Source organism: Barbus barbus (assembly GCF_936440315.1).
Source record: "Barbus barbus genome assembly, chromosome: 30".
NCBI lineage: Eukaryota > Metazoa > Chordata > Actinopteri > Cypriniformes > Cyprinidae > Barbus > Barbus barbus.
In genome coordinates this window covers 16455437-16482541 of record NC_136758.1, presented here as the reverse complement: position 1 = coordinate 16482541, position 27105 = coordinate 16455437, and the positions used below count along the sequence as shown (strand labels likewise).

The following is a 27105-nucleotide window of genomic DNA, read 5'->3' as shown; positions in this document are numbered from 1 at the left end:
TGAGAAGTTGAGCACCATGTCCAAGCTGCTCTTCCACACAGTGAAAATGCAGACATATGTTGCCAAGTTCCAAAATTACAAAATAGCACCATAAAAGTCATTTATTTGACTTTTGAGCTTAAATCCAAGTTTTCTAGTTTCTAATAGAATTTGTTACTACTCCAGGGCATTGTATTTTTGAACAAAATACAGTAAAAACAAGCATATTGTGAAATACTAATATAATTTCAAGTAATAATTACATTTATTAAATTTTAGTCCAAAAGAACACCATTTATTTGAAATAAAAATCTTTTGTATTATGTTTATTTACTCTCACTTTTGATCAATTTGATGCTGCATTGCTGAATAAAAGTGTTAATTTCTTTCAAAAAGCATAATTCTTGCTGACCCCAAACTTTTAAACGGTGGTATATTAATGCATGCGGCAACATGATATCTCAGGAAGTGCGATTAAAGTGAGAATTAAAGTCATAAAGGTTCGAAACAATATGAGAATAACCATTTTTGGATGAACTGTCCACCTTTAAATAGGGATTATTGTTATATCGGTAAAACCTAGAACAGCCATAAATAACTGTTTACTTGTGTATTAAATGTAAGTGGTTCATTCTTGTGGCCTCCATGAGTGTTTCTTTTTAAATGCTTGGTATAGGACATTCATGAAGAGATCCCCTGGAAGCCTTTTAAACTCAGTACAGATAAGGGTCAGATTCTCAGTGTTTGGTCCTGTGATCCATGGCTTTGTTCACTGTCACCATAGAAACGCTAAACATAGGAGCAGCAGCTATGGATACTCAACAGGCTCATTGCTAAAGAGAAAGAAACTGAGATGTACAGGGATCGATTTCAGTCCGAATGTGTTTTATGTCCCGCTGGTCTGATCGATAAAGTCCAGCCTATGACTCATAGAGGCTCTTGAGGATCCTAATATGTTCCTCTGAACCCCGACAGAGACTTTAATGACCACACTGATGCTCTGACCACAGCTCTGCTGGGCAGCCGCGCATCCAGACAAATAGGGACTCGAGATCACTGAACTGCAGGGGGTAATTTCATTTCAGTTCACCCAGTTCAGGAAACTGATGTGGTGTCTTCAGTTCATTCTCTGCAGTTCATCTCCTGAGTCTAGCAAATTGAAAAGGAACTGAGGCCAAATCTGGAATTAATTGGTAAAATTGGTAAAGGAATAGCTCACCCTAAAAGTTCGGTCATTTACATTTACAAACCCAAATTACTTCCACTACAGGACGTCATTTGCTTCTGGCTGCTAAAAATACTGAATTGCTAAAAAGACTGTACAATTCACCTTTTGCATGCAGTTACAAAAAATGGAAGTTCAAGCACTGAAGCTTCAAAAAGGATGCAAAAATCTGTAAAAATATCATAAAAGTGGTCCATATTACTTATGGACTATGTTCAGATGGCTTATAATACCTACGTGTGAAGAACAGACCTAAATAATTGTTATTCACTGAAAATTATGAATATTCACTTTGTGAATGAAATGTTCTTTCAAGTCTGATCTTTTTAGTGAATTATTTGAAAAGATTTGTGAATTTAAAATGATTGTAAATGAGAACCAGAATGTATTTTTGGGTGAACTGTCCATTTAATTGAACGCACTCTTATTCAAGCTGAGCAGAAAGGAAAACAGCCTCGTTTTCGTTGATCAGTTGCTCAGATATGAAATGTGATTTACATGTTGGAGCCAGCACTTTTAAAATGCAGGATTTGGTTAATTTTTGGAAAGTAGCAGCAAATGTGCAGAGCTTCATTTATTCACTATAAATAATCTTATGCTGTTTGTGTTTAAATGGTGTGTGTGTGTGTAAGTGTCCTTCTTAAAGTTTTGTCCACCTTTTGGAAATTCTAAGTGTTGACTGCAGGTTGTTGAATCTTGTCATGGTGTTTCTTTTCCCTTGCATTTCCTAAAATTCCCTCAAATTAAATTGTCTAGAGATTAGAAATGACTAGTGTTTTTTTTTTATTATTATTATTTGTACATTAGAATAGAAAAACTGTAACCCTCTCATATGTTAAATGTATAAGAACGAGTGTTTAATAATATTTTGAATGTTTGTAGTTTTAGCCAATTTTTTTATATATATTTTCAGTTTTAATTTTTGTATTTTTTTTTTTAAGATTCACTTTTTATGATAGGACAGATCAAAGCTGACAGGAAGTGAAGTGGGAGAGAGAGGGGGGGTGAGATTGGGAAAGGTCCTCGAGTCATGATTCAAACTCGGGACTGTATATCGGCGCACTGCCCACAAAACTATCAGCGCCGCCTTTTTTTATTTTTGTAATTTTGTTGTGCTTGATTTTTTTGATTAGTTTAGATTTTTTAGCTTTAAATTATTTTTATTTCGGTTTCTGTTTTAGTCATTTTAGTATATTAAGGCAACAGTTAATTCTTTACAATTTTTTATCAAATATTTATACATGGATTAGCTGTGATCAACTGCTATTTGGCCTTCATGTGTGTATATGAACAAAATTCTAGATCAAAGTTTTCACTGCTAATATCTGCAATGTTGTGGATATATGTAGAGAGGCTCCTATGTATGTGTCGTTGCCGACTGTCTATGTTTCCACCACAGGTTCCGTCCATGCCACCTCCATAGCAGCATCACGGGTGGAGCAGGCGCTCTCTGAGGTGGCCTCTTCCCTTCAGAGCAGTGCTCCGAAACAGGGACCCCTCCACCCTTGGATGACCCTTGCCCAGATCTGGCTGCATGCAGGTACAAACCTCACCCATAGCCCTAATTTACATCCTTTTAACACAAGTCAAGCCCACATTCGATTGTTATATTGTTCGGGTGCAGGTTTAATAAACGGCATATTCTGTAATCTTGCAATAAAATATAGCTCAAGTTCTAAACAAACTGTAATCGAATACCATGTTTAAATATGGACAACTTATTCCTTACTGCTTTGTAAACCCAGGTTGTTATTAATAGCTTCCTTTGTTCAAGCAAATACATTAGGAAAACCATATCCAGCAGGATCAAATTTCCCATCTGGAGGCTTTTGCTCTGTCTACAATCAGCATTTATGAATAGACAAGCAATTGTGGTTACTTGTGAATGTGGCTGAATTAAATGCAGTGAAGTTTAGGAAAGCTCTGCTAGCAGCTCCAAGGTCATGGGTCTGATTCCCAGGCCAAATAAGTACTGATAAGAACAGCGTGAATGCACAGTAATTAGGGGTGTGTGAGCGTTTTTCTGCTGGTACCATGGTTGATTTAGGCCTGTTGTGGATAGCTGACTCCACAAGATTTCAAATGCAGTGGTTAGATCATAGCAGTGACAGAAATTATCTTTTTCATCAAGAGTCAATATTTGCCCCCTTAAATTGATTTCCAGGGGTATTTTTTACCTTTTATAAGGGCAATTTTTAAAATGGTATGCGCCTTTTATGTCAAATTCATTTTAATGACTAAGGTTAATTAGAACAATAAGACAACATAGAGCTGTTAGTAATCAAAAGAAGCTAGAATCAACAAAAGTCATCTGTGCTCTGCCAGTGTGACACAGAAGCTACCTGAAATACCTGGAATATGTAAATATTAGATGGAAAACTTTGAAATGTTAGAAATGACTAAAAATAACTAAAAATAAAAGTGAACTGAATTAACTGAAATAAAAGTTAAAGTTGAAGTACTAAAGGACTAATTGTTCTTTAACCAGCTTGACTGTCACTGAGCCAAGTGAGGGAAACTTGGCAGGGTGAGAAAAGTGTCAAGAGTAAACATGCTTAGCAGTCACTTTCCCTTGAGTGTGATGGCTGAAGAGAGAGGACACCCCTTCGACGTTAATCTCCCATCAGTCTCTCTGTCTCTGTTTGAAGGCTGATGATGTAGCTGACAGCCTGTCTGAGAATCACATTTTCTGTGTGACTCCAGATAAGAAATAAACCCCAGCAATGCTTCTTCCACTGTTTTCTCTTCATCGCTTATTTTCTCTCTCTCTGTCTTTCCACAGCGGAGGTGTATATTGGAATGGGAAAGGCGGCGGAGGCGACAGCGTGTACGCAGGAAGCAGCCAACCTGTTCCCCATGTCCCATAACGTGTTGTTTATGAAGGGTCAGGTGGCGGAGCTGCGGGGGAACGTGGACGAGGCCAAGCGTTGGTACGAGGAGGCGCTGTCCATCAGCCCCACCCACGTCAAGACCATGCAGAGACTGGTGAGCACACTGTTTATCCGCTAACTGAAACCCTTTTGCAGTTTTACACTTTCATGTTTATTGCTCCCTGCAATGCAGCTGATTTCAGGTTTTACTCTTCTTGTTGGAACGTGAAGTTTGTGTGATCGTCACACTAAGATGGAGGAGAGAGGCGAGATCTCATCCCATGACAGTATTTAGCAGACCATGAGTCGAGGGTGTGGGTGTGGGTGTGTGTGTGTGTGTGTGTGCGTGTGTGTGTGTGTGTGTGTGAGTGTGAGTGCTACTGTCTCCAGCTGTGTGTGTCTTAATAGTAAGCAGAAATGTCATGTCTTATAAAGGAACTCCCCTGTAGTAGACAGCAGCAGGAGGAAGTATTGCCCCATCTCTGTCAAATCTCTCCCTCTCTGACCTTCTTTTGTGTGTGTGTGTGTGTGTTTGACACTGTTCTAACAGCAGGGCAGTGGACGGCATATGAACTCTGAGAGCTGTTCACTCTACATTAACCCTTTGTTTGATGCCGGCTTGTTGATCTGTGTACTATAAAGTATATGTTAGAAATGCCACGTTGTGCATTCAGACCAGATTTTATGACATTGTCAAAGCAAACACAACAGATAACTGTATTCTTATAGAATTGTTTTATGGAAATACAGAGGTCTGTGATCATTTTGGTACATTTAACAAACCGAATATGAAGAACAATGTGTATTTGCAGTACAGAAACAGTGTAAAAAAAAATCTGAATTAAATTTAAATTAAAATCTTAAATAAAAAAAATTAATTTAATTAAAAATACATTAAGCATTTGAATAATACAATAAAAACAGCAATATAGTGATTTTGTTATTTAAAATTTATTTAATAATGATAGTAATTTATTCCTGTGATAACAAAAGTTTTTGAGTCCGATTTGAAGCTAAAGCTAAAAGATGTGTGAAATTTTTTATAACAGTAGGAAGATTAAAATGAATCTATAAATCTGTCTTATATTTCCTGGCGTCTGTTCCTTTCTCTGTCTTTTGATTTGTCTCTCTCTGTCTGTTTTTTTTGCAGGGTCTGATATTGCATCAGCTGCAAAGGTACAGTCTTGCGGAGAAGATCTTGCGAGACGCGGTGCAGGTGAACAGCACGGCCCATGACGTGTGGAACAGTCTGGGAGAAGTGCTGCAAGCACAGGGCAACGACGCCGCCGCAACCGAATGCTTCCTTACTGCCCTGGAGCTGGAGGCCAGCTGTCCCATCTTACCTTTCACCATCATTCCCCGCGCCCTCTGAGACACTCTGAGCGCTCACCACCGACAAAACCTCTGTCCGAGAGTCATGCATGAACCACAGCCCTTAAACACACACACACCGAAACTCTTCTTCTGTCCTGGAATGCCTTTCCCACACACCCCGACCTCTTTATCAGTTCTCAGACGTGGATCTGCCGAACTCTAATCGACACCGTTATCGGTGTGAACTTTTCCACACTGCTTCACTCTCATTGTTTTTCCCTTCCTATTCCTTCCTTCTTTCTGTGCTAGAATTTCCACCGGCTTCTGTACAGTAGTGGTGCCGCTCACCCTAAAACCCCACCCCCTCCTGCACTCCCATTGGTCAGTTTCATACCACAGTACAAGTGGACCAATGAGAAACCTATTCAAGCTGCTGTCACAGTGAAGCTGGTGATTGACGCAGAGGTTTCATCAAACCACGGTGCTTCCTGAAACATGTCCCGAAACATACAATCTTGAGATTCTAGTAGCTGTGTATCATACGAACCAGTAATAACACTGACGCAGAGACGGTCAAAAGTGTGTATATGTGTGCCGTGTGTGTTTGTGAGTTAAATGGACGGTCTGAGTGCATGTGTCCTTTACATGTGTTGATATCCAGGATATCCCTTCCTATGTGGCGTGTGCGCGTGTTGACACGCTGTTACAGTGGATCCCTGTTACACAAACACACATAATAAAGGTTGTGTTTCCATGCTGTCGTTCCTGAGGGCAGGTGTGTCACCCGTGTTATGACTCCTAGAGAAACATTACATCCCCCTCTGATCAAACAATGTATTGTTTATATTCTGTATGTACAAAAGAATCGCCTAGAGCAAATGGAACGGATGCCAAAAGAACAACTACTCTAAAAGCAAATATTTTATCTTGGTTCTCGTTAAAAGAGAAGATAAATCTAGTTTTGGACATTTTGTTTTGTTTGTTGGTTTATTTTTCCACATTTATCATGATTCAGAGGTCAAGATTTATATTGTTGATTTATCAGAGACGTGTTATATTAGATGTTTATTTATCTGTGTCCCAGTGGCCGCGTGTTAGACGGATGAAGATATATATGTATTCCATGTGTGTGGTGTGTGAACATGAGGGACTGTTACAGATAGACATGTTCAAATCTCAGATACGCAAACTATCTTCATAACGGTCACAGTGATTTCATTTATGTACGAGAAAGAGGAAGATTGTATGTGTGTATTTGAAGTCTAAGCAGTGTCAATCACAGGGCCAAACACAACTGGAAATGCTGTTTTATGATGTCAATAAATGATCGATTGTGAAAAATCTGTTTTTGTTATTTTGGTTCTTATTTTGTCGTGTGTTTCAAGTCATTTTTGAGGACAACTAATATTGCTAATGCATCTAATATAGCTGTATATAGTATAGTATTATAGCTAATTTAGAATTTTTTCCTAATTGTGACTTTTTTCGTAGTTGCGACGTCATTTCATTTCTTAGTTTAGGTCCGTGAAAACGGGCTTCAATACAAACTTCAGTCTGTTCTCAAGGGGACGATACAGATAATTTCATGTCTGTGCCAGCATGCTATATGTATTATTCAGGTAATAAGTTTTAAAAATATAAACTCTTAACATTTAACTTTAAAGCTAAACAAGTCTGTTGGTCAAAATTACAAATTTGTATGGCCAACTGAACTTGATGCGAAATCTGTTGGGAAATCTCACACCTTAACTCTAGCTCTGTCATAAGTTGCTTTATCTTACCTTAAAAATCATCCAACAAAAATACCATTTGTCCTAATTTTCCTATACCAATACTTGTGGCAGTTTTTATAGAATGTATAGTGCAAACTTCTGTTGCATTATGAATTGCACTCTAAAACAATTCATTATTACAGAGTTATAGTATGTTTTAGCCAAGATTTTTCCCATTTAATTTATTTTCCTGTCACTCGCGCATGTTTCCTTACATGCCCTGCCCTGCTCACCTCAGCTCATGTATGTTAGATGAGCCCACTGTTTCCCTGACTCGTGGTATGGTTGAATATACCTTTAAAAGCTCTCAAAGATTGATGAAGGTCCAAAAGCTCACAAACAGAGAAAAATAAGAAAGGATGAAGGCAGCTGCCTCTGAAAAGCAAATTAATGACATGACCTAATAAAAAGGAGCCAGGGAGAAAGAAGGATGTGAGGTGGGAAATGTAAGGTGAATTATTTAATGCACTTACAGGCCTGCCTTAAACTAATGAGCGCTTGCTGCTTTACGGGACAGTCCGCACTCCCAGGAGGATTCTGGGACGTACAAAGAGCTGCAGCAAGAGTTTGGTCGTTATTAAAGAGGTGCATTTTAGTGTCTGCCAAAGTGTTTACTCCTCTTGAGACCTCTTCTTCGACTCATTCCTGCTGTAAAGAGCTGAAGATCGTAAACAGCCCATCTTTGATCTGGGTCAGGAGCATGTTGAACCCTATATGAGCCCTCAGTGATGGCATTATTCCTCTGGCTTCTGTAAACACTACAGGCTAGTATCTCTGAGGGGTTTCCTTTATCATCTTCACTTGTAGAATCAGCGAGGTCTGAAAGATGGCTGAGAGGTGATAGCTGGATTTCACTGACCATTGTACAATGCGGTACCTGATTGTACGTCAGACCCCCAAACAAGACACTGGATTCGTAATGCTTACTAAGGTAACCGTCACTATTATTAGTGCACATACTTGTGGTTAGGGGTTTATTCACATCCCTAACCCTAAATATAATAATAACCAGTGTAATGCCCTGGAAACCACCCACAACACCCTAACAAACACTTAGCAACATCCTAGCAATTATTCAAAAACCACTAACACTTGGCAACACCCTAGCAACCACACACAAGAATCTAACAAACACATAGCATAACCCTAGCAATCATTCAAAATACCATAGCATTTTGCATTAGCAACACTATAGCATCCACCAGTGACATCCTATCAAACACTTAGCAACACCCTAGCAATAATTTAAAATACACCAACACTTAGCAACCAGAACACCTTAGCAAATACTTTGACACCCCACCCTAGCAAACACCCAAAATATCATAGCCAACACTTTGCAATGCCTGAGAGACCAGACAGAACATCCTATCAAACACGTAGCAATTTCCTAGCAAGTATTAAAATACCCTTATGCTTAACAACACCCTGGCAACCACCTACAATACACTAACAAACACTTAGCAACATCCTAGCAATCATTCAAAACACCCTAACACTCAGAAACATCTTAGCAATACCAAAATAAACACTTAGCACAGCCTTAGCAATCATTCAAAATACCTTAACACTTAGCAACACCCTAGCAACCACTCAAAATACCATAGCCAACAGTTAGGAATGACTTAGGAACCATGCAGAACATCCTATCAACACTTAGCAATGCCCTACAAATGATTCACAATACCCAGCAAGACCCTGTCAACCACCCAAAACATCCTGACAAACACTTATCAAACACTTTAGATAAAATCCTCTCAGAAGACCTTAGCAACTGCATAGCAACACCCTGGTGACCACCCAGAATATTCTAGCGCTGATGAAGTTTTGCAGGGGCAAGAATCAGTCATGTTTGTGATGTAACATTCAGTAAACGTCTTTGATTTAACGTAAGGTAAAAAGCAATGGAAATGTTCAGTGAAAGCGATCATAAAATATGATCATAAATAAATGTATGTAATATGGAATAAGCTTCTCTGTAGTGGTCTCTCTCTAGACATTGGCTCATGTTTCATTGGTATTATTGCTCTGATCCTGTCATTGATTAGCAGCCCAGCTTAATTCTCACATCAGAGAGCAGCGAATCAATACGAGAGACTCCAGGGAGTTTGAGTTTTGTAGGGTGAGCTCACATTTTCACACAGCCATGGGAACGTTTGTCTGATGTCCTGTCAAAACCTATGGAGAACCATTAGAGACATTAAAGGGATAGTTCATCAAAAAAAAAAAAGTTCTGTCATGTTTCAAACCCCACCAAATTAACACCACATCATTTTATTGTAAATTATTCAGACACATTGAGTTATTTCTCCAGAAGGTCTGCTATAGTGATTGCCCATGGATCCATATGCCCTTTCCTCACATGCCCATCCACATGTTCTCTGGCGATTATCCCAGTGAAGGGTGACATTACTCAAGGACATTTACTGTCATTTGTCCTGACAGCATTAGTTTAGAAATATAATGCACCCATGGTTTACACTGCGGCTTTGGGACATGTAGAGAAAGCATTTCTTAATGAAAGTTTTTGAGCCAGTGAAACAAGGTAAGGTGACTCTTCTAGCCGTGACCACTACATAGAGTGTTGATAGCAATGTGTCATCAATCACCAGCAGATTAGTGAGCATGTGAGAGAGAGAGAGAGAGACATAGAAATTTCATTTCACAAAGTTCATTGTTTTGGAGCGTGACAGTCTTGGTGTCAGTGTCACACACTGGGCATTCTCAGGGGTCATGACCTTTCACTCAGTTCATGGGATCTGCGGTCTACTGTCTCGCATTACCATTTGGATCAGTATTGTGCCTTTTATCCAACTGCGCTTAACTGAATGTCTCTCTCATAGTGAGGATTCAAATATTTCAGAGATTTTCAATAGCTTATAGATGACACCAAAGAGAAAATCTCTTGAAATCTTTATTTTTTATTTTTTGGCAAGTTCAAATCCAGCTTGCAAATACTTTTGTTGCATGTTCCACAAAATACATGAAATTTATAAATAATACTCAGTAAACGTACTTTATTTATCGAGAAGGAAAACAGTATATATAATTATTATATATATTATATACAAATTTTTCTTTGGCCACCCATATAATCATTTTAAAATGACCAAGCAAACTGCATATGTATACAGGTGCATCTCAAAAAATTTGAATATCGTGAAAAAGTCATTTTTTTGTAACTTATTTCAAAAAGTGAACTTTCTTATATTCTAGATTCATTACATGTAAAGTAAAACATTTCAAAAGTGTTTTTTTTTTTTGATGATGATGATGATTAGAGCATACAGCTCATGAAAGTCAACAATCCAGTATCTCAAAATATTAGAATATTTACATTTTAGTTTCATTAAATGACCATCCCTACAGTATAAATTCTGGGTATCTCTTGTTCTTTGAAACCACAATAATGGGGAAGACTTCTGACTTGGCAATGATCCAGAAAACGATCATTGACACCCTCCACAAAGAGGGTAATCACAGAAATGCATTACTGTTCACAGAGTGCTGTATCAAAGCATATTAAATGCAAAGTTGACTGGAAGGAAGAAATTGGGTTGGAAAAAGTGCACAAGCAACAGGGATGGCCGAAAGATTGAGAATACTCTCAAGCCAAGCCGAATCAGACAATCGGGAGAGCTCCACAAGGCGTGGACTGAAGCTGGAGTCAGTGCATCAAGAATCACCATGCTGGAAAAGGGCTACCAAGCCACTTCTGAAACAGAAACAACGTCAGAAGTATCTTACAAGGGCTAACGAGAAAAAGAACTGGACTGTTGCTCAGTGGTCCAAAGTCCTCTATTCAGATAAAAGTAAATTTTGCATTTCATTTGGAAATCAAGGTCTGGAGTCTGGAGGAAGACTGGAGAGGCACAGAATCCAAGCTGCTTGAAGTCCAGTGTGAAGTTTCTGAAGTCAGTGATGATTTGGGGTGCCGTGACGTCTGCTGGTGTTGGTTCATTGTGTTTTATCAAGTCCAAGTTAATGCAGCCGTCTACCAGGAGATTTTGGAGCACTTTATGCTTCCATCTGCTGACAAGCTTTATGGAGATGCTGATTTCCTTTTCCAGCAGGAAATAATCAAATAATTAAAACAAATAATTAATAATCAAAATTAAAACAAAAAAACTTTTGAAATGTTTTACTTTACATGCAATGAATCTAGAATATATGAAAGTTTCCGTTTTTGAAATAAGTTATGAAAAAAGAACTTTTTCATGATATTCTAATTTTTTGAGATACACCTATATACATAAACACATTATATTCAATTACTATTTTACTATTTTATGTAAATGTAATTCTAAGTACATATTGTATACATAGCAATCACATTACGTAATATTAATATTTCATATTAGGATGTTTCATACAAGGAATATTTGTAAATGCTAACAAACAAAATAATTAATGCATCTGTTGTCCTCTAAAAGTTCTTCTTCCCTCTAAGAATTGTGTAACTTCTCTAATTAATATGAATCAACAAACACAAGACACACACACACACACACACTAATTCTTACAGCTGTTCTGCTCTGAAGCTACTCAAGACTGCTGACACAAGGTGGTACAAATTATGCATTTCCCACAGGGGTGTCCAGTCTGTAGCAAACTGTTACAGCAGATGACCGTCCTATCAGCACCTCCCTCCTACACACAACACAAACATACACATATCAAAACCCTCACAATCTCCTCATCCATCCATCCATCCCTCGGATGGAAGCGTGGGAGGAGAAGGAACAGATGGAGACTGGGGAAAGAGATGGACATAGCAGGAACACCCAGTGAGCGAGAGAGGGAGAGGGGATTACGGGAAGGACTCACTGTACTCTGTTAAAAAAAAGAAAAGAAAATTCAATTCAAGTTAATTAACTTTATTTATAGCATGCATAACAGTGGCGATTGTCTCCAAGCAGCTTTACAAAGTGGCAGAACTAAAGGCCCAAGTGAGCAACCAAGCAAAGAAATGCACTTAGACTGACATGAGAATACATCCTGGCAAGAGCCGCTTGAGCTGAAAATGGAGAGAATAGATCAAAGAGACACTCTGCTGTAGTCCTGAAGGACAGACACCAGGGACAACTGGTCAGAAAACATTCATCTAACCGATCTTTACTAGAGTTTTCACTGAATTTCAGAGAGGTGAAAGCAGCAGAGAGGTGAATAATTAATAAACTTTTTAATTAGCATAATACACTTTAAAACATATAAGGGAGTGTTGGGATTGGTTAGCTGCGCAAATAAATGCACGAAAGAGAGTGTGGCTATAGAAAATGAATCATATTTAGCTTTATAATAAAAAAACCCAGACAAATGTGATTTAAGTGGTGTTAAGGCATAAAATAAATATCTCTGTCATGTTACATAATAATAATTTTGTGTGACACTGAATTTGTCTGTATTTATTTATTTGTGACAATGGACCACAAAATCAGTCATTAAGGGTCAGTTTTTTGAAAATGAGATGTATACATCATCTGAATACATAAGGTTTCCATTGATGTATGGTTTGTTAGGATAGGACAATATTTAGCCGAGATACAACTATTTGAAAATCTGGAATCTGAGGGTGCAAAAAAATCAAAATATTGAGAAAATCACCTTTAAAGTTGTCCAAATGAAGTTCTTAGCAATGCATATTACTAAATGAAGTTTTTATATATTTACAGTATTATCAGTTTTATCTTTACTTAATAACCTAATGATTTTTGGCATAAAAGACAAATCGATAATTTTGACCCATACAATGTATTGTTGCTATTGCTACAAATATATCCGTGTGACGACTGGTTTTCTGGTCCAGGGTCACATTTATTTATTTGCTCAAGACCACTTTTATTTGCACATAGTTGCCCAATCTTAATATTTGTCAGATTAAATTAAATTAAATGTACATTGATAGAAAATGTGGATGAGGTCTCCATAAATTATGTCAAACGCCAAAAAAACCTGGCACGAATTGCACGCAGTGCGAATTACGATTTTGAAGTATTTTTATGGTATTTTTTGTCATTTCTGAAGCTCGACAGCAGCCCTTCAAAGGCTGAATAAGGATTGGAGCTATAGGTCAATCATGGCATAGCCTATATCTCACCCCAAGTTATTTTGAGATCTTAAAACAATGCTGTTCAATGTGACCTCTTCTAAATGTGAATGCATTTTACAATATCAATCAACAACACAGCCTTTACTCTGCATATGTGTGTGTGTGTGTGTGTGTGTGTGAGGCGTCAACTGCAAACTCCCCTTTGAGTTTCTTGATAGACTGTGTTTACGTGAATGTTTTCGGTTTCTCATCTTACTGTAATGCAAGCCTGTTATCTTTCAGTGGCCAGTGTGTTGCTGCCCCGCAGCGTGTATGTGTGCTGTGAAATATTAATGCAGCGTTTCACTTCAGCTTCATTTAACCCCACAGAGCAGCCTGTCAATCAGTAAACCCCACCTCTTCTGTAGGATGACCTCACTCTGTTCCACTGCAGCAGGTACTTCCTCACAAACACAGACAGTTCAAATGCTGATGGCTGCATTCTTAAACAGCCCACTCGTTATGCACTCATATCTCATTCCCCCCGCTGTGCATTTGTCTTCCACCATATGGGCTTCCCCACCACTCACACACTGAGACACACACTCAGCTTTGAGTCTTTCCCAGACCACTCTGGAGTTACATACTGCGCACTGACTGATCATTCAACTCCAGTGATGCAACGTGGAAACTCAACCGATGAGAGACAGATAAAGAAAAGCAAATGTAGGATAAGCAAACTTTAAATCATTGCTTCTGGCAAAAATATGAGTCTTCTGTAAATAATACTGCTTTCCCCGTTCAAATAAATATGATTCTATGATGGATTTGTTTCTTACAAACACAGCTTTTCACTTCACAATATGTTAATTGATGGACTGGAGTTGTATGAATTACTTGTGGACTATTGTGTTGGTTTTATCATTCTGACGGCACCCATTCACTGCAGAGGATCCATTGGTTAGCAAGTGATGTAATGCTAAATTTCTCCAAATACTCCAATGAAGAAGCAAACTCATCTGAGGGTGAGTACATTTTAAGCAAATTTTCAAAGTCTGACAAGGTGATCAGGGACTCTTACATGAAGCAGAGACATCTATTAAATGGTTTATTTTGATAATGACCAGCTGAGATTGTCCCACTTATTACATTGTGTATAAACAAAATAGATAAATAAACTGATATATAGATTGAGTCAAAATCCTTTTATTGCATGAGAAGAAAGAAAAATCTGAGATCATAAAACATGTTTTGTAGAAAATCATTTGATTGGAATAGTTTTATGGTATTTTACACAAATATATGTTTGCGCATTGTGATAATTGACCAATCGGAATAGATTTTTTCATCTGTTTTCTAAATATATATCTTAATAATCTCATTTTAAAATATTTTATCCATGCATATGCTTTATTTTTTACAAAGATGTTCTGTACACCTCTTTTTTAAAATATTTCCTTTAAAGTTGGCATGAAATTGAAAAGTCATCTGTTCTCTAAATGCATCTTGATGATCTTCTTGTGAAGAATTCATCCATGCATATGTTTAATTTTCATTAAAAAAAGCTCACCTCATTAATTTTAATTAGAACGTCATAACTTTTGGTGAAATGACAGACTTCTCTCTGGTAATACTGTATAAGTCAGATCTGCCTCCATCCAATCAACAACTAATGAATTTAACTAACTCTCTACCTATCTTGTTATATAATTTAACACCCTGCAGTACCTCCATGTACCCCTGGTTGAGATCCCTTTCTTTTCATCTGAGCAGGTCAGGGTGTTAACAGATGACAAAAGCTCCTAATACATTACATGCCTTGCTGCAATGGGAGCTGTTCTATACAAGCACATGACTCATAGTCTGGTATGTCTGAAGCCCGTCCCTCTGCCTAGCTGGAGGGCTGCAGGAACGCTGCATGTGCTTTTAATGTCGTAGAGGAGGTGCTGAACCCTGGGTCAGGTATAAATTAAAAATACTCTGCCGGATGATTTGCCAGCTCAGGGGTAAGGAGGAAGCAGTTGGGATAAGATAACCTTGTTGACATTGTGTGAATACAGAGTAAATGAGTGAATGACAGGCCTTCACAGTGTCGTCACTGCGTGTGCTTTGAAGCAGCACACTAGTTAGAGACTGTGTATTCAGCACTGCTGAGGAGGAGGGGCCTGGGTCCTAAGAGGTAAAAAGCATTTGACAGAATCTGTCGTAAGCATGAGTAAGCTTGTGTTTGGAATAGAATATGCCACATGACTAGACCCCTGGAGCAGTTAAAGCTGCAGTGTGTCATTTCAGCATTACTGCGGATTTTAAATCTATAACTTCTCAGATCTACATAGATTTGCATTATATGTCCTAATTAAGTATATATGTGTGTCTCACTGTCTGTGCTCAGCTGAGGTCACAGCAGGCCACTGAAGCTTACTGATTCTGCAGGCAACTGACTGTTCATTCGGAGGATAGGGAATCAATGGGATGTGTTGGAGTATTACCTTTCATCTGTTTCCACAAACAAGCTCTTTATAAATATTTTGCACTTCCATGGATGTCTATGCATGGATATTGTGTGTGGTATTAACATTTTATATGCATAAATTTTATATCTCATTAAATCTCACAATGTAAAGCACTCAATTTGACATCCCATCATGCAATGGATGAAAAAAGCAGAAGTAACATCAGCTGCAATTTTTAAAATATATATTTTTTTAACTTGTTTGATTGAACTGCCAATGTTTGACTTTTACACAAATTGAGAAAAATGGTTACATTAAACATGCCAAAAAAAAAAACATATGAACAAGCTTATCTTATAAATTGTTTAATTTAATACCAAAAAAATAAAATAAATAAATAAATCTGGCAGATTATATCAGCATAACAATTTAATTTTAAATATGTTTTTTTTTTTTAACTAAAGATTTGATTGAACTGCTTGACTTTCACAAAAATAAGAGATTAAAAAATGTCCCAAAATTAGTTAGATTAAAAATGCAAATGACGCAAGCTTATCTTTTAAGTATTTCTAATTTTTAAAAAATCTTACAAATTAATAACAATTGGAGTACAAGTTTATTTGAAAAATTAACATTTTATTAGTGACCTAGAATGTGGTGTAGAATATTAAATATATTTTTAAGAATATTAATATTCAAGATATTCTGAAGTGTTAAATATGAAATTTATTATTATTATTTTTTTATTGAAAACAACAAATTTCTAGGGTTTATCAAAAAAATCCCAGATTTGCAATGTGGTCTCAGATTTATGAACCCCCTACATGCGTGTGTTATATCTACGTGGTGCCATTCAGCCGTGATAAACATGCTATATTTACTGTATGTGAGACATTTAGTCTGTTCTAGCTCTAGATTCTTCCCATAATGCCAGAGAGGACATAGAGAGTGTGACCAACCAGCGCCTGCAACAAACCATGAAAAGACATTCTGCCATATCTCAGAGGCACCGCACGACCAGAATATTCTACATATTCAGCCAAACATTTTCTGAAGCCTTCAGCCATTCTCTGATTATTCTTCTTGGATGAAGTAATGCATTTAACACACACACACACTTGGCCACGTGTTAGCTCATCAGTCAGAAGGGCAGAGAGAAGTGGGCTGTTAGCACTCTCTCTCTCCTCCCACACGCCTGTCACTGTATCCTGTTTCTCACTGCTGAGCACATAGTAGATGCACAATCATCTCCACACCCCCCGAGCACACTGTCACTGAGCTCAAGCTTTAAATAGCTGTAAATTAAGAGAGTCTGAAAATTGAGTGCAAAAGTCTTACATTAAATCGGATGGTAAAGCTCCAACTGGAGAAATGCGAATGAATAATTCCAGTAAAAAAGGAACATACTGTAGAGATAAACTCTGCCTGACTACAGGAGGTGGATCTAATCAGCTGTAGTTTTTCACATACACATACACACGCTCTCCATCTCTCCAGAGTCTCTTCTCCAACTCCAACATGGTTTTTGATATCCCCCTCATCCGCCAGAGCCATAGATCCAGGTTGCCAGGCAACCCCTAAAATTCCCAAATACAGACGCGCTCAAGCCTGCGCTCGGATAGATCAGCGCTCATGCAACATGACACATATATACCGAGACGTACAGAATGAGAGCGGTTGCCATGGTGATGTCTGTAGGTTGGCTGCAAAAGCTTCCCTAAATGTTTGTTTCAGTAGAGGATGACAAAAAGGACAAACAAGGTTGAGAGCTTCGAGTTCATGTTCTTTTATTGGAAAAAAAATCAAAAGACGAGCATGTGCAACTTGGAATGAACATAAACAGAACTGAAGGTGGGCAGTCGAAACAAACCCCTGGCGGCCAAAGACCTCGTTTGCTCCCTCCAGAGAAAATCGACATGCTCACAGTCAGAGCCCAGAGAAGAACGAAAGATAAAAACATTTATGGTTACAGTCACCGAAAAACGCTTCCATGTAAGGTGAAAGGTCACGCCCTGAAACTCCCAAGCCACTCCCTCCCGCTAAACGCCCCTACTTTCGGGCACAATGCACAAAGAAACAAAACTTTCCTGACATGCCAAACATAGTTTAAAATCTCTTAACTGCTAATTTTTCTTAAAAATATCTCTTTATTTAGTTATTGAAGCAAACTGCAAAGGTCCCGTTCTTTCGTCCTCTATGCAGATTCCGAAATCCCACCCCACCGCCCCCAAACCATATTCAAACCTCTTTTAGATTCACCCCCAGAACGCTCCGACAGACATCGCTGAGGTTTCCGCCCCGATAGCGGCTCTGAACTCAAGCTGCATGCATGTAGAACAGAAACAGGAAGTAGAAGACGATTGGCCAGCCCAAACATCGCCACTAGCAAATGGAACCAGTTAAGCAGTTCACCAGATGCTTTTACTTTAGTTTCTGAAGGTTTGATATCAGGATTAATTGATTGATCTTTTTGTAGATGTCTAAACAGGTCTTTGGGAACAGGACCACTAACCAGTACATGCAGGTCATTTATGTTTGTCTTTTTTTGTTGGTTTTATTTTTTTATATATTTTTTTCTATATATGGACATTTTCCTTTTTTAACATTTAGTTTTTTTCTATACAGAAACAGTATGAATAAATGAATATTTTTGCGTAAGAGGTAAAACATTTGACTGATTTTTTTTTTGTCTTCTAAAGAGGTCAGGAGAGAACAGAAGAGCTTCACTTTGCCGTCATCATTTGTACAAATTCTGTGGACAGAAAGAGAGATGGACACATCAGACATGACGCTCAAGATCACAACAAAGCACAAAACCTACTAGTTTCCAGACTGCTCCTTTAAATTGATCTCCATTTTTGTATGTACATGCAAATAACCTTGCATTATCCAAATCCAAACTACATTATTGTGATTGAAGTGGCAATTTCAAAAAGTAATGTTTAATCTGCATAAAACAGCAACCCTTTCTGGGTAATCTCAGCACACAGCTGCATCGTACCTTCGTAATTGACCTGACCGTCGCCGTCGATGTCAGCTTCTCTGATCATTTCGTCCACCTCTTCATCCGTTAGCTTCTCACCCAGGTTTGTCATGACGTGGCGAAGCTCTGCTGCGCTGATGTAGCCGTTCCCATCCTGCCACAGACAGACAGGATCAATAAGTCAGCCATGTCATGCTGTTAAAATATTAAACCACTAAATCCAAAGTAGGTGACTTTGAAAACAGTAATGACGTATTGTGGAAGCGTAATGCAGATAAAAGGGGCGGCAGCAGAGTTCAATGAGGATTTTTCCTAAACATTTGACAATCAAATGTCCCAGTAAACCTGCAGGGAGAGATATCTGACTGTGGAAATGATTGTGCCATCAACCAGCTGCAGCTTTACGTGGAACAAGGGCTTGTTATTTAATTTTCCAAGGGTTGATTTGTTTTTTCCTGCCTCCTCACTCTTTCCATGGAAGCAAAAAAATAAATAATCTTCCCACAATGCTCTCTTTTCAGCACTGACCTTGTCAAACACTCTGAAAGCCTCGCGGATCTCCTCCTCACTGTCGGTGTCTTTCATTTTCCGGGCCATCATTGTCAGAAACTCGGGAAAGTCAATGGTTCCATTACCTGAAAGAAACAGGAAAAGAATAAACAGATCTAGTCCGGGATGTTCGGACAACTCGGATAAACTATCCAGGATGCAGAATGCAGGACAAAAGCAGGGCAGTCAATACAGCATAATGAGAAGTAATGAGGTCTAATAACACATATTTAGTGTGTCTGAGTGTCATCTAATTGAACTGAATTAGTCCTAGTTGAGAGAGTCACAGCAAACACTCTCCAGGATGCACTGTAAACACTACAAGAAAGGTCACAGGAATGAACGTCATGTTTATTTTCTTATATTGTGAGATAAAATAAATTGAATTAGGGACACATAAAATCAATAATAGAGTTTTTATTTACTGGATATCGGGTGGTTTTTATATGTAACTGTTAGTTTAAAAAAAAACTAGTAATATAATAAAAGTTAAATGTAATCTTTAATCTCAAAATGAATATGCATTTCTCATGTAAATGTTGCAATGTCTGAAATTTACTCGTAGCATTTAAAATGATTAATTTTAGCTTTTAGACTTTCATATTTAATTAATTAAGACAAAATAGTGCAGAATTTAATGCCAGCCATTTATCAATTTTTTCCATTTCTAATTTGATTCTAAACAAGGAATGTTGACAGTTCTGGCTTTTTCAGGCTGAAATGTGTTTCTCATTCCCTTGAGGTTTAACCAAGCTGAGGTGGGATATTTCCATTACATGGGACAAATATGACGTCCTCCTGTGTGCATGCGTGTGTGAAAATTATCACTATAGCCATTCCCACAGGGCTCACACTGCGTGTGTATTCTGACAATGTGGATGTAGACACGTGCTTGCGTGTGTGTGTGTGTGTGTTTTCTTCACATTGCATGTTCTTCTCACTGGAGCTCTTCACAATCACTCTCTCGATTCTATTGCCACCACTGCCAAAGTGGATTATGTAAAGGATTCCATGAGGACTTTATTACCTGCTGTTATTCAACAGGCTTTACTGCTGTCTGACCTACAAAAATTACTCCATACCACACCACACAATCCCATCTGTAAATAATCAGTATATCAGAATCCCAGTGTTCTCTGCATGATCTAACGACAAGTTAAAATGACACTAACGTTAAAGGACACTCTGTAAAGACACCTTTGCATACTAGAACACTAATTACATCAACTCTGTAACAGGAGAAGCATCCCAGGCGTATTACATTTTGGTGTTATCTGAAAGCTTGCTTGCTTGCACACAAGCTAATTACAAAACAAGATAACAGTTTAATCACAGAGTTCTCGATAGTCGATAGGTGTCCCTAGCATAATTTTTGTCAATAGTCAAAAATAAAATGAAAAGAACATAACATTTAATAATATTTAATAAAAAATGGCAATGTCATTTATGTCTTAAGGGATATATAAGCAGGTGTGAAAAAAAATTACACACCCTTTAGCTGATTCCAAAGATTTCATTGGCCATTTGAATCACAGTGTTGACTGCCTACACTACACTGAAACAAATACTAACTCCTAACCCTAACCTTAAGGTTAGTGTAGTGTAGGTAGCATATCATGATATTACATTCCATTTCTGAAGTCTGAACTGAATCCAACTCACCATCAGCATCCACCTCGTTGATCATGTCCTGCAGTTCGGCCTCTGTGGGGTTCTGCCCAAGTGAGCGCATCACTGTGCCCAGCTCTTTGGTTGTGATGGTACCGTCACCATCCTTATCAAACAAGGAGAAAGCCTCCTTAAACTCTGTGAGGAAACAGATGAAAAACTATCATTAAACCTTGCATATATAAAACTTAATTTTCACAAGATCCATTTTCCTGAATTATCTGGCTGAATGAAGGGCAGGTGTACTGATTGTTAGTAGTTAATATGTGACATTCATCCTTGACAATGGAGTTAATTCAGGGCATGTTTACACCACAAACACACCCAGATTGGCTTACCAGCAATTTGCTCCTCTGTGAGTTGGTCAGCCTGGAAATGGAGATGGAAAAAAGTGATGAGTAAATGAGTGTCGTAAACATATATAACTCATCGTTTTATTGTGCGAAGCACTTTACAAACTGAGCAGACCGCAATAGCACAGATGTCCTGTCAGGAAGAATACAATAATCACAAACTCAAGTTCAAACCACTGCACAGCCAGAGTCTAAAATGTAAAAAATATGAATAGAAGAGCTTAACCATACAATGAATATACAAACTAAATGAAATGCTCTTCATAAAGCTTTCTTAAAAATCAAAAACGTCTACTTTATCTGCTCCATCCATCACTTCCTGACACTGACACTCAAAGCTTTTGCTTGAAAACTCAAGAAGCCCGATTAACCAATCAATGCCACCAAACAAGACTAAATACCACTTTGTCTTCCAATTCATAAACTAATGGTGACTGAACATCCCCTTAAAGACCACAATGAAAACAGCTAAATTATTCAAAGTTCTTGATAACACAACCGTTATCCCATCAAACTGAATGTCAGTCAAATCAGCCACCAGCCTCTTCGCCTTGGGTTCATTGTCCCAGCCATCAGTCTTCTTTACATCTTGCCTGTCCATTTTAACTGGTGCTTTCCTGGGTTTGACCTCAGCGGTGGGGCTTTTCAATGAGGTCAGGCCATCCACCGCTCCTCGGATCATCACCAGACCTTCTGCCAGGCTCTCGGCCCGCTTGGCGTTTTGCACGCCTTGCCGTCTGACATCCCCGAGCTCAGTCCGGCAGTGCTGAAGACAGTTTTTCAAATCCTGGACATCTCGGACCACGCTGTCAATGCGGCTGTTGGTGGAGTCCACCAGCATCTGCAGGAAGGACTTGTAGTTTCTCTCCTGTAGCTCGATCAGCTCTTTATAAAAGAACTGCTGCTGGTCGAGGAGATCGTAGACCATGGATAATGACACAGAGTCCTCCTCAGGGTAGATGATAGGTCTCTTTGGAGGCATTCTGGTCTTTGGGAGTAGACGTTACCTGAAGCACGTAGAGGTGAGTCTGGCTGATCAGGCTGATGAACAACGGACCCCGAGAGAGCTCACCTGACCCTTGAGGCCAGTGTTACTGTACCAACCTCCCAGGCCGCATTGGGTATCGCTCAGCAAGATATTAGGCCGATTTTTGAGAAGCTTAACGTCAGCAGCTCACTACGGTTACAAAGCCAAGGGTCAGAGATCGTTTCCATTATTTGAAATTAGTCAAATGGGCGTCCCATCAGGTCACTCAAGCAAAGTAGGATGTATTCAGAGGTAGATCGACAGGTACACAGAATGACAGCTAAATCAAAATAGGTATTAAGGTCTGTCTGTCTAAATCAAATGACCCATCACTTTACCTGCGGTCATCTCAGTTTACAGCCAGCCGTGGGTTTGCATTTATATCTCTATCTCTTTGATCATCTGAGTGGCATCTCGTCTCTGCTAATTGTGCAAACACCTCTCTCCGTCTGCGAACACAATGGCAGGTTTTACCTTTCCCTGCACGGATTATCTCACCCGTCTCACTGCTCTTGTGACCAAGTTTATTTTTTATAGCATGTCCCTCCCTAGGGGTCCTGTTAGCCTGAAGGTTAAAGATCCAGGCCGCTACCATAAAGATTGTGAGTTCAAATCCAGGTAGGGACAAAATATGACCTGGAGAGTTACAAAGGTCCCTTCCTGCCCAATTATGACTATACTGTTGTGTAAGGCATCTCGGCACATGTTCCAATTAGGATGCTGTCCATAACTCCCTTGAAATGTAACCTAAATATGAAGATATGTCCCTTTACTCTTATTCAAGTACCTGGATATTAAAGCTGAAAGTAGCTACAGATCACATCTTCCATATTGTCACATACATCAGAGTGAATCGTATTATTGAAAAGAAAGCGTACAAGTGTGGAGATTTGGTTTAATTCCTCAGTGGCTGATTGGAAGCAGGCAGACCTGAATGCGAACTTTCGGTCAATTATAAGAAAGGGGCAGGGTGTATGAGGACAAAATGTCCCGCATATGTCACCGGAGGAGTCTGTTTTTTCACTGGAAGATTGAGTTACGACATTCTGATAAAAAAAAAAAAAAAAAAAAAGAGGTAAAAATAAACAAATGCATTCCGCAGACCTCTGCGGAAAAAAAAAAAAAAACCTCTGGTAGCTTACTTCCCAAAATAAATTACTCTTAAGAGGCAATTCTTTTAAAAGTCAGCATGAAAGGGAAAATTGGAATTGTCTTTTCTTCTTTATTGTGACATATATCTGACTGAAACTACTTCTTGAATGAGAAAGTAATGTAGAACTTGATTTTGTCCATTTGGAATTTATTTGCATCTTTGTCGTTTGCCAAATCCTGAAATAGCTTCATGTAGTCACAGGTTGCTGGAGGGGAGGGATTACAATTCACCTGGTTGGACAATGTTTCTGATTAAAGTTTACTTTTTTAAATAATATGCATATATAATAATGTGCGTGGCTAAATAATTAACAATAACCAATGCAAAATTTCATAAGAAATTAGAATTATCAATTTGGGTTTTATGGTGACTTTAATAATTAATGAATAGTTGCTGATCTGAATCACTTTGAAACACTACCCTGTATAATTTACAGCATTGTTAGAGAGAGAATAGACATAATATTTGAAATAAGCCCAAGTTAATCAGTCAAAATGAATCAGAAATGGAATCATGTTGAAGAAAATCTAATCAAAGTGAATCAAAAACCTGTAACAATATCCAAATGTGTGTTCATTTAATAAATATTTCAGCTTCTTTCCCCCAAAAAATCAATGTGGATAATACACCGTCCGCAGATTCCCCACAGGCCGCGTCCATAAAGGATAATTTCTTCTCTCCAGCAGATGGGGGAGAACAGGATCCTGCACCTCTACTGGAAGCCTTCCAGGCTATTTGCCATCCAGCGAAACTTCAAACATCGCACACCACTGCCAGGAATTTGAACTGGATCTGAAAACGCTGCGCAATGTTGCCTGGAATCTAGCCTTGATTTAGGACTCACCAAGCGGCAGGAGCAGCTGAGAGAAGGCTGGCCTGGCGCTTGGGACGCCCAGTGTACGATAATGAGTGTGGTATTGCCACATTCACACCATGTTAACAGGGAGTCCCCAAGGCCCTTAACCATCATGCTGACAGATGCAAACACTCTACTGAGTCTAGTTCCAGTAACTGTCTCTCTTCACAAAATGAACACCAATATACCCACAACTTAGCACCTAAGACAGGAAGATGGCTGAATATAAACTCATGACCACAACTGTGAAAGCAGCTTCCTTCTTATGAACCAAACCAATTGTGCACCTTGAAGACAGCAAGCCCTGAAATAGCCATTCGTTGATGGCTAATCTGGCCAAATTAGCTACCAGGTTACCCAATAAATTCTCTCTTATATATGCGTGTAATCATTGTTGTAGCATTCAAGCAGTTTACCATGACTGTCATTTCAGAGAAGCTTCCAGAGAGGCCCGTATGAAGAAGTGCAGACTGTTTCTACACCATTCTATTTGATGGATGAAAAAAAACAGGTTTATCTTTCTCACTGATTCCGATGGCAAAACTACCTGTATAGACAAAACAACGAAACTAGAGCTGCATCATGGCCAGGAAGGTCCTGAAGACGCAACTCGAGGGAGGAAACAGACACCTCACACAGCAACTAGCCATTCATAGTTCATCACAGAACTGCGATAATTCTCACCAAACAGCACAGGCTTAAATAACATCCATAAAAAAATGATTTATACTGAGCCTTCTGGCATTGTGCTGTGGAAAAGCTGAAGCAGAAGCGTTTGTATGGACTCACTGAGTCGGCATTGACTTTGTTGAACTCACTCAGGACATTCTTTACATGCTTCACGAACAATGTTTGCTTTCTTAAGCTAAAATGCACCATTTAAACAAAGGTTTGTTTATTTTCTCATTGGGTATCCAGCTGTACGATTTATGAAACATTCAAGTCCGGAGCCCAGATAACAAACAGACCTGTTACTTTCACAACAAGTCAATAGAGCCCAAAATGAATCAAATATGTTTGTGCCAACCTAAACCAGTAAATAAAGCCAATTAATCCTGCTTAATTTTGACAGATTTGACAATTACAATTTTAAAAAACCTAATAAAAGCGCAGCGAAGACAAATAACATGGTCATAATTACATGTATATACATCAATACATGTAATAAGTTTTTTTCTTCAAAAATTAAACAAAGGTCAACCACAGCCAACACAACCCACATAACAGCAGTCTGAACATTTCAAGAAATATTTCAATCAAATATTAAACTTCTGTCATCATTTTTATCTATCTTTCTTCTGTGAATCACAAAAGGGGAATGACAGCCCCAGTCACCGTTCACTTTCATTGCATCTTTTTCCCATACAATTAAAGTAAATGGTGACTGAGGCTGTCATTCTGTCTAACATCTCAGGTAAGAAAAAAAGTCCTACAGGTTTGTAACGACGTAGGGGTGAGTAAATGATGACAGAATTGACATTTTTCTGGGTGAATTCTTTCTTTAAGATCTTTCTTTACTCTTTATTCAGACTGGCCTGATTTTCTACAGTGGCTGTCAGTGATGTCTATAACAAAATCATTCGCTACAGCAAAGCAAATATTGTCTCAAACATCAGTTACAAAGACAAGCACTGTGTTTTCTTATTAAAAAGAACGTGAGCTGATCATCTGTCTGCTGCTGTCCAGCACATCACACTATAATAAAACGCGTATGTCATATTTCCTGCCGCACTATGACATCAATAAGACTGCAACACGTTCAAAATGATAATCAGACGCAACCATCGTTTGTGAAGTGCAATGAAATACAGAACCGAGCCTAATGCACATTAAATAAAATTTGCTGTTGCACGAGCGCAAACGCAGAAGAAGCAAGCAGGTGGTCGTTAGTCATGTCTATATATTAACCGCAATGCTTTAAATGCATAAAATATGAACACATGTTCATGAATGAGTCGTGCATGATAAAAGCGTATACGTACCATATCTGAGGGTGGAGAGTGGACTAGGTTTGTTAATCTACGCTAGACTGCAGCGCTGCTCCGCTCTCAGTTAAAGCTCCACCGTGCCACTGTCGCTCGCAGAGTATTGAAGGTGATCCGGTACTATATACAATGGTGTATTCATCCGCCGTACGGATCCCTATCACTCACTTCCGCACAGAGCAGTCAGAAGCCCCGCCCACCTACTTATCATAACCACCTCAGTGCCGAGAAGGAAATGTCTATTAATGAAAAGCATAGGCTAATAAAGAAATATTATTTATAATATGTAGAATGGAATATGCATATTTAATATAATGTATAACATATGTGCATATGCATGTGTAAACATACCTGGCAATAAAGCTCATTCTGGTTCTGATTATTAATAATGCAAGTTTAGTTCCCTAATTAGTATTTTCTTATTAAATAATTTCAATATATGAGTAAGCAGTGCAGATTACAATGTGTATTTAATATGTAACTTTTCCTGGAGCAATTTACACACTGCCCTATTGTACTAATTAATTATATTAATGTGCAGTATGAGTAATACTGTGATAAAAATGCATAATAACTCAAATTCATGTGTCCAGTATTTAATTTTCACTTTATTTTTGTAATAAAAACATGCAAACACATTTTACAGATAAAAATATGGGATCATTTAAAAAAACAATTTCCCACAAATTACCAATTAATATCGTCTGCAAAAATTCCTCCAATATACATTTAGGGGCAAAAACTGTTGTGCATGTGACAGTACTATGGAAATACGTACAGAAAGAAGATTATAATAAAAACATTTAAAATTAATCATTCTTCACAGAGAAAAATCAATTAATTGGTCTCTTAATTAACCAAATAATGAAGGCTCACTAACAAATAAATAA

The 27105-nt window shown here is 38.4% G+C and overlaps 2 protein-coding genes across 3 annotated transcripts in view; one reads left to right on the top strand and one right to left on the bottom strand.

Moving 5' to 3' along the window:
* The window catches only part of LOC306850857 (tetratricopeptide repeat protein 7B), a 37924-nt gene extending 31200 nt beyond the window's left edge, over positions 1-6724 (top strand). For both annotated transcript variants that reach the window (XM_079386791.1, XM_079386790.1), the window contains 3 exons: positions 2604-2744; positions 3987-4189; positions 5225-6724. In XM_079386791.1, coding sequence (XP_079242917.1) covers positions 2604-2744; positions 3987-4189; positions 5225-5446 — 566 coding nt within the window. In that variant the 3' untranslated portion in view covers positions 5447-6724. The remainder of the gene's footprint in view (positions 1-2603; positions 2745-3986; positions 4190-5224) is intronic.
* A 10681-nt stretch (positions 6725-17405) lies between these two features.
* Positions 17406-26387, bottom strand: calm1a (calmodulin 1a). Its single transcript, XM_079385700.1, has 6 exons — positions 26213-26387; positions 21180-21210; positions 20836-20979; positions 19153-19259; positions 18643-18778; positions 17406-18393 (listed from the first exon to the last, which is right to left on the bottom strand). Exons 1-6 carry the CDS (start codon positions 26213-26215, stop codon positions 18365-18367), a joined length of 450 nt encoding a protein of 149 aa, XP_079241826.1. The 5' UTR covers positions 26216-26387; the 3' UTR covers positions 17406-18364.
* Positions 26388-27105: the final 718 nt, after the last annotated feature.